Source organism: Typopeltis vanoorti, chromosome 5 (assembly GCF_054136105.1).
Source record: "Typopeltis vanoorti isolate ZY-2024b chromosome 5, IOZ_Tvanoo_1.0, whole genome shotgun sequence".
In the NCBI taxonomy this organism is placed as follows: Eukaryota; Metazoa; Arthropoda; class Arachnida; order Uropygi; family Thelyphonidae; genus Typopeltis; species Typopeltis vanoorti.
Window position 1 is genome coordinate 167678592 of NC_143553.1, and position 13080 is coordinate 167691671.

At 35.3% G+C, this 13080-nt stretch overlaps 1 protein-coding gene across 2 annotated transcripts in view; it reads left to right on the forward strand.

Moving 5' to 3' along the window:
* Positions 1–13080, forward strand: part of Doa (CDC like kinase darkener of apricot) — a 390113-nt gene that overhangs the window by 29166 nt on the left and 347867 nt on the right. For both annotated transcript variants that reach the window (XM_090393402.1, XM_090393403.1), the window contains exon 2: positions 12589–12737. In XM_090393402.1, coding sequence (XP_090249528.1) covers positions 12589–12737 — 149 coding nt within the window. The remainder of the gene's footprint in view (positions 1–12588; positions 12738–13080) is intronic.

A 13080-nucleotide genomic window follows, 5' to 3' on the forward strand; every position in this document is an offset into this window, starting at 1 on the left:
CGGGTACCCCAAGATCTCCAGTTCCCGTGCACACCTAGGTGCACCCCCTGGGGAAGGAGAAGATGATATTAGACTACAAATGCTCAAATGGATAAGTATAAAAGTTTTACAGACATTGCTAAATTTAGAAAGCCTGGTCAGAGAAGGTCAAATTTCAGATGATTTGACTCATAGTATCCATTTATAAAAAGTTAAGACAGATGAGAATTTCCCTACTTAATGTTCCATCTATATAAACATATTTGAGTCAAGGCAAAGAAAAATTGTGGAAGAGAAACTTGGAAAAGAACAAGCTGATTCAAGCCAAGTGGAAATTATCACAGTCAGATTTTCACTTAAAGACAAATAGTTTAAAAATTGAGGGAATATAACAAGGATATGTATTTAAGTTTTATAGATCTGGAAAAGGCATATGACATGATGCCAAATATAATTATGTGGTCTAAATGGGACATTATACTGAGCATTACATATCTTACATTCGTTTGTAAGTCACTTGTTACAATTGAAAGAGGGAAGATGACTTGATGTAAAATCAGGTGTGAGACAAAGGATGCATATTGTTTTCACTAGTTATTATCTATATGGATTACATATAGAAGACGGAAAAGGGGAAGTGGAATTAGGCCTGATATCAAAATTGGAAATGTTAATCTCAGTTCTGCAGATGATGTTATACTCTTAAATAAATCCAGTAAAAGTCTCCTGAATTCTTTCATTAAAATGAATAACTGCTGTAACAAGTTTGGCATGAATAAGCAATAAAAAGACAAAAACTGTATAATGATATTGGCAAAGATTTGGATGGAGATATTCAGTTGTTTGCTGATGATGCAAAGTTGGGACAAACCATAAAGAGTAGTGAAGATGTTGTGGCCTTGCAAGAAGACTTGAATAAATTGAGTGATTGGGCACGGAAATGGGGATGCGAGTTCAATGTTGCAAAATGTAAGGTTTTAAAATTTGGAAAACAAAGATGTGATGCAGAATTTATGCTTAGTGAGGATATTGTTGGAGGTAGAGGAAATAAGAGATCTGGGGGTGACAGTGGATAAGAATCTAAAATTTAGGGGACACATAGCCAAAATTATGAAGACAACACAAAGGCTTCTGGGAATGATGCGGAGGACACTGACGTGTAGAAGTAGGGAGAGTTTGAGTGTGTTTAAGACACGGTATAATGAGATGTGTGTGTGTGTGATAAAGGGACCTCCCAGATGAGTCTTTGACTCCATGAGGTCTTGGGGTAATAATAATAATAATAATAAATAGGTAAGATCACTAAAGCGTCAGCTGCAGCCTGATTGGGAGATCTATACAACAAGAAACATTTCAGCCGTTTATTATTATTTTTTTTAAATTATTATTATTCAGGCCTCCATGGAGTCAAAAGACTCATTGTGGGAGGTCCTTTCTTAAGAAACACAAGTCTATCAAGACTCATCGTAAGTAAGTAAGTCTATCATACCATCCCTTAACACACAATTTTAAAGGTACAATTTTTTTGTGAAGATGGCAAATTAAATATGAACTATATAACAGAATTAGAAATGCTAGTTTGGAAAGGTGTCACCTGAATAAATTTATATGGAATACGAGGGATATTAGTCAAAATACCCAAGTAGTGTATACAAGACAGTGATCAAACCAGTTTTAAGTAAGAGCCATGATATTGGATTATTACAGATAACACACAAATTTATAGGAAGTTGGTAAAATATTTCATGTAATACTCTTTCAGTAAGGAAATACCATGAGTAGACATATTAATTAAAATTATAATATCAGAATTAACGCACGTAAAATATTATTTATTAGTAGAAATTTCACCTGAGTATCACAAGCATCTTCAGTACATGTAAAAAGCTAATTAAACAATAACTGACAATTCCAAAAGGCACCACCTAAGTAGGTAATGTAAGATAACTTGAAAAGATCATTAAATTTCCTAACTTATTTAAAAAAAAAAATAGATAAATGAATAAATAATATACATATCATCATTATTATCAGCCATTGTCAATCCACTGCTGGATGAAGGCCTTTCCAAGATTACTCCAAAACTGTCTGTCTGTCTATGACTCTCCTTTTCCATGTCGCTCCTGCAAATCTGTTGATATCATCAATCCACCGTGATTTAGGTCAGTGTCATGGTTGTTTTTCCTCTCGTGGAATCCAATCCAATCCAGCACTTCTTTTGGCCATCGTTGATCTTGTCTTTGAGCAGTATGCCCAGCCCATTGGCACTTCAGATGTTTCACTCTTCCTATGATGTCAGAGACTTTGGTTTGATTTCTTATCCATGTATTCCTTTTGTAATCCAGTCTTGTGATACCAAGCATATTTCTTTCCATACTAAATTGTGTTGTTCTTAATTTTTGAATTTCCTTTGCATTCAGTGTTCATTTTTCACAGCCATATGTCAATATAGGAAGAATACATTGGTTAAAAAACTTTTCTCTTCAGGCATAATGGTAGTTGACTTTTGAATATTGAATGTAATTTTCCAAATGCTTTCCATCCAAGCATTGTGCACCTTTTAATTTCATCCATGATATTTTGTTCCATTGATATCTGTTGTCCTATCTGCTTGTTTAATTTCTTCATTGATTTTTATTATTTCTGGTTGGACATAACTATTGAACATAACTTGGGTCTTCTTTAGGTTTATCTTTAGGCCAGCTGTTTTGCTAGTAATCTGAAGTTCATGGATATGAGTCTGTAATTCATGTGCAGTTGAAGTAAAGATAACTATGTCATCTGCAAAGCATAAATGGCTTTTAAATATCTTCCATTTATCTTCAGACCTTTCCCTTCCCAATCAAGAAGTTTGAATATTTCTGCTGGGCATGCTGTGAATAATTTTGGAGATATTGTGTCACCCTGTCTTCTCTTTGTATTCCCACAGTAGAGATGTTTCCATTGAAATGAATTACTGCTGTGGCATTGGTTTATGCTGATTTGATGGTTCTGATGTATGGCTCCTCCACTTGTTGGTTTCATAATGCATTAAGTATTGCACAAGTTTTAAGTGAATCAAAAGGCTTTCTCATAGTCAATAAAACCAAGACAGTGGTAATTGATATTCATTACACCATTCAATAATCTGCTGTATGACTTAAATATGGTCCATTGTACTAAAGCCCCTTCGAAAGACTGCCTGTTCTTTTGGTTGTGCTAGGTCTAGAGTCACACAAGCCTATGGGCTAAGACTTTTGTAAACACTTTGTAAACCACTGATAGTTCGGTAGTTCATCAAGTCGTCTATCTCATCTGTTTTTATGTATCAGAATTAGGATAGCCTTCTTCCATGTTGTTGGTACATCCTTTTTCTTCAGGCATAAAGTAAATAGTTTTGCTAAGAGTTTGTAGAGAAATAATTAGATATTTCTCCACCTGTTTTTAGAAGTTCAGCTATAACTCCATCCTCATCTGTAATTTTCCCATTTTGCAAGTTTTGGATGCTCCACATAACTTCTTGTGGTAGAATCTGTGGTACTTCAGCTATGTCATAGTTGTCTTCTTCTTCTTCATTTAATTCATCATCGTGATCTAATATTGAGTAAAAGTCTTCAACTCTTTTTGCTATATATATATATATATACACTAAGGGGGTTCCACTCCCCTAGCGCCTACGCCCCCCCCCCCCCCGAGTCCCAGGCTGGTTAGCTGATAAGACAAAAAACATGACATAAAAACGTTTCAAATTTTGGCTTATCTTTTTATAAATATATATATATATATATATATATATATATATATATATACACAATTAAAAAAGGTAGGAAAGATTAGTTGATTTAAAAAGTACTATCTCCCACAAAGGGGATAGACGTAGAGACCATCAGATCTGTTTAAGTTAGGAGAGCGAAGTAAAGTTTCATGTTTCTTTATAAAGCCGTTCCTTGAGGAACTGACTTTTGTGAAGGACTCTTGTCTTGTTCCAATGAACTCTATGTCTAGTGTTGATGGCATGCTCTGCAAGTCCAGACTATTCAGGTTCAAGGTATTGAATATAAGACTAGTGTTCTTCTAGCTGAATAAAAGCAGATCCTCCTGTTTGTCTGAAATAAGATTCCCTACAAGAGCAAGGAATCTGGTAGACACCTGGGTAACTGAGATGTGGAAGCTTGTCCTTTGGAGAAGTGAGAAATCTTTCGACCAATCAGAAAAATCTTTCTGATTGGTCAAAAGGCAACAAAAAAAAAATTATGGTTTTAAAACTTTTCCTATGCGTTCACTAGTGCCTTGCATATAAGGGATAGGAATACATGTTATTTCTTCTGTATTTGAAGAGGAAGATATATCAAAACTACTCAAAGCTCTTTTGATGAAGGAATTCTTATATCCATTAGATAAAAAAGAGGAAATAATAATATTGCAATTCTTTCTGTAATAGTTCATCTGAAGAACAAAAGGAGTGGGCCTGATGAACCAATGTTTTAATAGTTCCTGACTTGGATGGTTGGCGAAGAATTAAAAGATCTAAAAAGGCTAACTGTTTATTTATTTCTACTTCTAGGGTGAACTGGATCCTTGGATGAAGTGCATTTAATTTAGAGAGAAACTGTTGTAATTCATCAGAAGAGCCATTTCAGATAGCAAAAATGCCATCTACATATCTGAACCAATGAGTAGGTCTAGGAGAAATGTTGTTAAAAATGCATTGCTCAAAGTGCTCCATAAAGAAGTTGGCAATAGCAGGAGAAATAGGATTGCCCATTGCTGTTCCTTTAATTTGTTGATATAACTTATTTTTAAAGGAAAAATAACCAGAATGTATTACAAAATCAAATATTTTAACAATATCTGAAGAACATTCTTGTTGCAGTAATTCAATGGTGTCAGATAAAGGAACATCTGCTACTTATATAAAAAATACTTTGGATTTCAAAAATAAAATTTTGTATCTTCATTTGGATGTTTCGGATATTATGATTAATTTAGATGTTGTTTCATTATTTACCAATGTTCCTTTATTTGACACAATGAAAAAGGAAAAGTTGTTTATTGTTGTGGATTTAAATAGCAGAGTAAGAAATGATTGTCAGACATGCAAAAATATTTTGGGAAAATTTGGAGAATAGAGCAGCGCTAATAATAATGGCAAATAGCTGTTGGATTTCTGCTCAGGATATGGACTGGTTATTACTAACACCATGTTCCAACATAAAAATATGCACAAATTCACATGGAGAGAAGAGGCAAGGAATGAGAAAAGTCCCATTGCCTATGTTATTGTTGATAGCAATGTTTTCTCCCTGGTGCAGGACACCAGAGTGTACAGAGGATTTGAAATTGGAGTAATCACTATTTAGTCTTGAACACGATAAAACTGAATTTCATATTGAAAAGAAGAACATGTAAGAAAGTTTTACAGCGAATAAAAGTTGAGCAGCTCTCAGATGTGAAGTGTAGACTAAATACACAAACATTATTCAAGAAAATCTGAAAGAGTTTGAGATCAGTAACCAAACCTCGGAGATTGAGTGGCAAGTTCTGAAGAAAACATTGATTGCTTCAGCCAGAGAGGCATGTGGTGAGGTTGTCTGCAAGAATAGAAAAATCAGAACTCCATGGTGGACACAGGAAGTAAAAGAGACGGTGAAGGAAAAGAAGAAAGTATATATATCAAAAATTCCTGGCAAATAAGTCAGCTTGTGCTCTTAGAGAATACAGAGACAAATCTAAGAAAGCTAAACACTGTGTAAAACTGGCTAAACAAAAGTCATGGGAAGACTTTCATAAGAACATAGAAAATAAATATCAAGAAGGTGGCAAGATATTCTGAAAAAAAGCTCAGAAATGGAGGAAAGAGTGCTGTAAAAGGAATTAGAGGTCATAAACATGAAAACTGGAGAAAACTATATCCTTATAGTCAACAGACATGCAATCAGGAATACATATCCTTGAAGTAGAAAATGCCATCAAAAGGCTGAAATGTGGAAAGACAGCTGGAGTAGATGATATTTGGCCAGAAATGATCAAGTATGGAGGTATGAAAGTCTTACAGTGCTGCAATGCATATTTCAGAAAGCCTGGACAGAGGGACGAATTCCAGATGATTGGAGTAGAGTGCTCATAGTACTCATATACAAAAAAAAAGGGGGGGGGGGGGAAGGGAACTGAATGAAAATTACAGAGGTATTTCCCTAGTGAGTGTTTCTGGTAAGATTTATGCAAGTATACTTGAAAAATGGTTGAGAAAGTTGACAAAACTTAAATACAGAAACACTGTATTTAACTTTTGTAGATCTGGAAAATATAAGAAGGTGCCAAGAGAAAAGATATTCAAAACACTACAGTTGTATGGTGTCAATGGGGAATTATATCAAGCTGTACTTAGTCTTTATTTCAGTTGCAAGTCAGCAGCTAGAATTGAAGGAAGTACAGGAAGATGGTTTAATGTTAAATCTGGTGTCAGACAAGGATGGGCATTATCTCCTCTGTTATTCATTATCTATATGGATCACATTATGAAGGAAAGTGATATTACCTGATATCAAAATTGGAAATGTTAATCTCAGCTCTTTACTTTATGCAGACAATGTTATACTTCTAAATAAATCCGGTACAAGCCTGCAAGATTCCCTGACTAAATTGAGTACTGTTGTAATATATATGGTATGAAGGTCAACAATAACAAGACAAAGACAATGAAAATAAATTTCTATGGAATAAGAGAGAAATTAGTCAAAACAGTAAATGAGCTATATACAACACAATGTTCAAGCCTATTTTAACTTATTGATCTGAGAGCTGGGTTAGAAATAAAATACTTGACCAAAGACTAGAGACTGCAGATATGACTCCTGAGAAAGATTAGGGGCATGAACAGATGGGATGGCAATATCATATTAAAAATGAGGATATTAGTAAAGAACTTGATGATGTTCAAATCAAAGAGTCTGACTTATTGGTTAGTTTTGATATTGTTTCTCTTTTTACCAATATTCCATTAGCTGACACTGTCAACTTACTATATGATTACCCTCCGGATATTGCAAAGGTTTTTGAATTTGTCATACATTCAGGATATTTCAGCTGGAGAAACAAGATCTACAAACAACTTGAAGGTATTCCCATGGGTAGCCCTCTGTCTCCACCTATATCGAATACATGAAATCTCATAAATCTGGTCTTGCACAACATAGCATTGACACTAATCATAATATCCAGTGGGATAAAGCTTGTCTGCTCCACAGATGCAGGTTTGATATGTGAATGCCTTTTTAAAAAAAGTTATGAAGCCCTTTTGCATCGGCCTAATTTGAATCAAAACGACTGTCTCTCTCTCTTTCCCAAAAGTTTGGGAGATTCTTATCTTATGCAACCATTAATGAAATAATTATCTAAAGTATTATTTAATAATATTTTATTAATTAATCTTCTGGCAAGTGGCAACAATTTAGGCCGATGCAAAAGGGCTTTTTCTGTAAACATTTCTGTAAACAGTGTGCTGTGGGATGTCCCTGTAGTCAATGATTTCTTTTGCTTATTTGTATTCTTCTTCTTCTTGAGTATTCTGCAATTGAGCAGGTTCTTCTTTTAGTAGCAGAAACTTTTCTTCCACTCTCTTCTGTTCTGAGCCTTCTCTTTCAAGGTTGTGTACCTGTCTCCATTCAGCATGTCATCTAGCATTGTTTTCCTTACTCTTCCTCTGGGTTTTTTCCCGTCTATTTTTCCTTTGATGCCATCTCTGATGATTCCGTTCCCTCTCAGAATATGTCCGATCCAGTTTCCCTTGCTTCTTTTTATCCTCCTTAACAGACTTCTTTCTTCTTCTATTCTTTTTATGACCTCTTTATTAGTTATTTTATCTGTTCTTCTCGTGGAAAGGCTTAGACGTTGGATATGCTTTTTTTTTTTTTTTTACTAAATAGTTTAAGGAAATTACAACGTCCACTAGGATATACATTAAAATAAATTTTAATTTACTTCAATATTTCGGCAACGTCACGTTGCCATTTTCAAGAAACTTAAGAACAAGACACGTGCACGCAGGCACAACAAACAGTAAGTGAGAAAGAAGAAGCAGGAAGCTATTATTTCTCCTAAAGTCCTGATGGTGCCCCCTAGCAGGGAATGTTGGTATTCTTGGGTGACTGGGCTGAAGGTCTTCTGATGTAGGTTTCCCAAATTTGAGGCAGTCTCATGTAGCCAATTTTGTTGAGGTTTGGATTGTTTCTTAGGGCTGAAGCTGATTCCATGAAAAGCCTTTCGTATTTGTATTTACTATGGTGTATTATCGTGGCTTTCTTCCACAGTATTCTATGGCAGGTATCCAGCGCATGGTCAGCAAGACCAGAGTGGCTGTTGGTGAAACCGGATGTAGTCCTTGTGTTCTGAAATTCTGATATTTGCTGTCCTGCCTATTTGGCCAAAGTAGGACAGCTTACAGCTGCAAGGGACCTGGTATACACCAGGTAGGTCTAGGGGGAGGGGGTTGGTCTTTAGTAGAGCGGATAAGGGATGCCAATTTTTTATATGGTCTGTAACAAGAAGTTAAGTCATGTTTTTTTTAGGATTTTTGTAATTTTTTCCGAGTGCCTCGGATATAGGGTATGGTGATGGATTTAGAGTAATCCTTGTTGTGATGGGGGGGGGGGTTACTGGTTTCAATATTTTTTGGATTTTTTTTTGGGGAGGGGGTAGCCATTGGCTGAGAAAGTGTTGAGAATGTAGTTTAGTTCTGTGGTTAGGGCATTGTCATTTGAACAGATAAGTTTAGCCCTGTTGTGTAGTGCTTTAATGACTCCATATTGTTGCGAGGAGGGGGTGGTGGGATTGTTGCCATTAGGCTGGCAGGTGACTAGTTTGTCTAAGAAAGGAAGGCAGTTGTTTTTTTCTTCTTTCAGGGTGAATTTGATTCTGTGGTGTTGGTTGTTTAAGTGTGTTAGGAAGGAGAGCAGTGCATCGGAGCCATGTGGCCAAATAGCGAACACATCATCAACATAGCGAAGCCAAATGGTTGGTTTTTGTGGGGCAGAGTTTAAGGCTTTCTCTTCAAAAGTCTCCATATAAAAGTTGGCCAAGGGTGGGGAGAGTGGAGAACCCATGGCTGTCCCCTCTATTTGATGTAGAATTTTCCTTGCCAAACAAAATAGCCTGAGTTCATTGTGAACTGAAATAGGGCTGTGATATCATGAGGAAATTTAGCTTGGATTAACTCTAAGGATTCTTTGAGTGGGACATTTGTGAATGAGGAGACATCGAAACTGACCATTATGTCAGTGTGTTTGAGTGTAAGGTTTTCTATGCTGGCTTTGAAGTGGACTGAGTTTTTTTATGTGTGAAGGTGTGTTGCCAGTATAGTGTGAGAGAGCTTTGGCCAAATGTTTAGCTAGTTTGTATGCGGGGGAATTAATGCCATCCACTATGGAACGTAATGGCACATTTTCCTTATGTATTTTTGGGAGTCCATAATTACGGGGGGGGGGGGTATGGAGTTAAATGGTTTTAATTTGTTAGTGATTTCGATAAGGCCAAGAAGTGACCTTAAGGAGCCTGTGGAGGTTTCTAATTTGTGAGTTGGTGGGATTGTACTCGATAGGGAGGTAAGTAGCCCGGTCTAACAATAGAGCTTTCAGCTTACCTGTGTAATCCTTTTGGTTAAGCAATACTGTGGTGTTCCCTTTATCAGCTTTGGTGATTATTATTTTTTTGTTTTTCTTTAATTCTAGTAGAGATTTAATTTCCTTACTGGGCATGTTGGCTTTTGGTGGTTTAGCTTTGGTCTAATATCGTTGGCGACGTGGTTTGGAAGGTGTCGTATCCTACGTTCAGTTCGTATCATAATATCTTCAGCAGGTATTCTTCTGGGTGCAATGGCGAAGTTGTGGCCACGTGCTAGGGCATCGAGTGCTTCAGGTTTTACACTAAATGACGAAAGATTGACTACCGTTTTGGTAGGAAGTTATGGTTTCGAGATAGTTCTTTTTTAAATTTTGAAATTTTTTTATGTGTCGATCTCATACTTTTTTAAATTCTTTCTCCGCTGCAGTGCACCAGAAAGAATTTAAAAAATTCTTTCTCGTGCAGAAAAAAGAATTCGGTCTATTTTATGTCGTATAAAATAGTCCAAATTTCGTGGCTTAAGGTGCTTGAAAGTTCATCTTTGAGTACCTAAGTTAGCTTAGTTATATAGCTAAGTTAGCATCATTCAGGAAACGGCGAGTCGTGACAATTTGTTCTCTGAGCAAGGCTTGGCTGGCATGGTTATAAATACGAAGAGCCTTTTGCAAAGAGAAACGGTGCTTGAATTTCACACAGTTAGGAATTAACAGGCAGGACAGCAAATATCAGAATTTCAGAACACAAGGACTACATCCAGTTTCACCAATACAGCCACTCTGGTCTTGCTGATCATGCGCTGGATACCTGCCATAGAATACGGTGGAAGAAAGCCACGATAATACACCGTAGTAAATACAAATATGAAAGGCTTTTCATGGAATCAGCTTCAGTCCTAAGAAACAATCCGAACCTCAACAAATTTGGCTGCATGAGACTGACTGCCTCAAATTTGGGAAACCTACATCAGAAGACCTTCAGCCTAGTCACCCAAGAATACCAACATTCCCTGCTAGGGGGCACCATCAGGACTTTAGGAGAAATAATAGCTTCCTGCTTCTTCCTCACTTACTGTTTGTTGTGCCTGCGTGCACGTGTCTTGTTCTTAAGTTTCTTGAAAATGGCAATGTGACGTTGCCGAAATATTGAAGTATATTAAAATTTATTTTAATGTATATCCTAGTTGATGTTGTAATTTCCTTAAATTATTTAGTAAAAAATAAAAATTTTATCTGTCCATTTGATTTTTTCCATCCTTCTCCAAATCCACATCTCAAAGCTCTCCAAAATCTTAATTTCTTCTTTCTTCAATGTCCAAGTTTCAGCTGCATAGTGGACAACACCCCACACATAACATTTTATTAGTCTTTTCTTTAGGTTTCTATCCATTTTACTTCTGAATAAATTCCATTTTCTATTAAAGGCATCTCTTCCCATCACTATTCTTGCTTTTATGTCACTTTTATGTCTTCCATCACTGCTAATATATAGATGTTCTGCAATATTATATTGCAGAACACCTATATATTATCACTCTAAATTTCACATTGCACTTTGTTAATGGTAATAGCTGGTTTTACTCCATTGTGCCTCTTACTGCATTTAGTTTTGCAGTCAATATGTGTCTTTGAGTGGGCTTGCCAGACGTCCCATAGCTTACGTCGAATTTTGCTATCCCGTATTGTATACTTGTAGGGACAGCCTAATGCCCCATATTTTAATGAAAATATAAAATTATAAATATTATGTGAAGTAATTATAATTTTCAATATTCTTTTCGAATAATCCAACTTAAATTGATATGTAAGCCATAAAAACTGACAATTCGAGGAAATTGATTGTGTTTACTGTGGTGGCATGGCGACAACGGTCCCTCTCATTGGTCGCTTTTAATTTAGCATTAGCATTTTATTTATAATTCTGTATAGATATATTGTGTTTATTACAAATATATTGCGTTTATTGCAGATATATTGCATTTGCTTATTTTCAAACAGTTCTTATTTGTACATTGTGTAGTATCGGTACAGTAAGTGGATGTTATTTCAGTAATTATTAAAAAATAATATCTCGCCTTTTTCGAATGTGTGATATTTGATTAATACATAAAATATATAATTAAAGGTTAATTAATATTCTTTGTTAATTATACAAAGGTACATTAAATTTTGTTTCTTTCCTTAAGCCCTTAACGATGCCAAAACGAAAGTGCATTTTTAACAATGATTATTTGAAAGAATGGAATTTTATTGCAAAAGGAAATCAACAACGAAGTTGAATGCAAAATCTGTAGACGAACCTTTAGTACTGCACATGCATGGGGACAATCGGATATTACACAACACATTAACACACAGAAAACACAAATTGAGCATTTCGAGTTCCAATTCCAAAAGTATTTATACTTATTTTGTAAAACTAAATACCAGATTTATTTTTTATTTTGTAAAACCAACTTGCCAAAATTTTCCCATATTCGGAAAACCAAATACAGGACATGGGTCACCCATGTCCTGTATTTGGTTTTCAAAATCTGGCAACTTTATTCTTTGAGGGCACTTTCAGCAGTTATTCTTTTATATTGGTTGGGATGTTTTTATGCAATCTTATTTCATCAGGTTTCTTGGTGCTTAAAATTTAGGATCAGCAATTAGATCTCTCACATCCTGTGTGTTCCATTTCACCTGTCAACAGAATTCCTAGAAATTGTATCATATTCTGCTTAAAAATGTCAAAAAACATATGTTCAGGCAGTTAATGAAAAGTATGCAGAAAGATTATACAAGTTTCCACTCCTCCCATATATTATTAGATAGTATGTGTAGATCTAGCAAGAATTTTTCTAAATCTACACATACACATCTAGCAAGATTTAGCAATTGATTTTTTAAAACAAATCTAGGTGTTTGATAAAGCAAGAACATGTTTTGCTTTTAACAATACTCACTACTGAGCAACTCATATTATGTGATTGGGATAATTGAATAATTTATGTATAATCGTTTTATTTTCCAGATGCCACAGTGGAGGAGACAGCATTCTGTTTCTGTTACCAGTGATTCCAGAAGTAGTACTTGTAGTCACAGATACAAAAGGCGTAGAGATAATTCCAGAAATCACCATAAACGCTATCATTATCATTCTAGATACAGTAGATCAAGAAGGTATGTATTCAGCTTCCTGTTTGCTGAAATAGTCGAGTAATCGAAATGCAAAATCTATATTAAGAATTATTTTACAAAGAAAATAATATCTTGTTGAGATTAACTCAGATTGAATTTCAATGTCTATATTGCCATCATTATAAACAAACATATATCAGCTAAATTCAACAAACACAAATGGTCAGTCCTGAAAGGATTCTGTTGTACTGTTTACAAAAATGTAAATTCTGTTTTAAACACTGTTTGTTCTGAAACAGAACAAGCTAAATGTGAGTTAATGATACTTGCAGTTAGTTTAAACCTAAAATCCTATGCCAGTCTAGTTTAGTTTAGTCACTTGAAT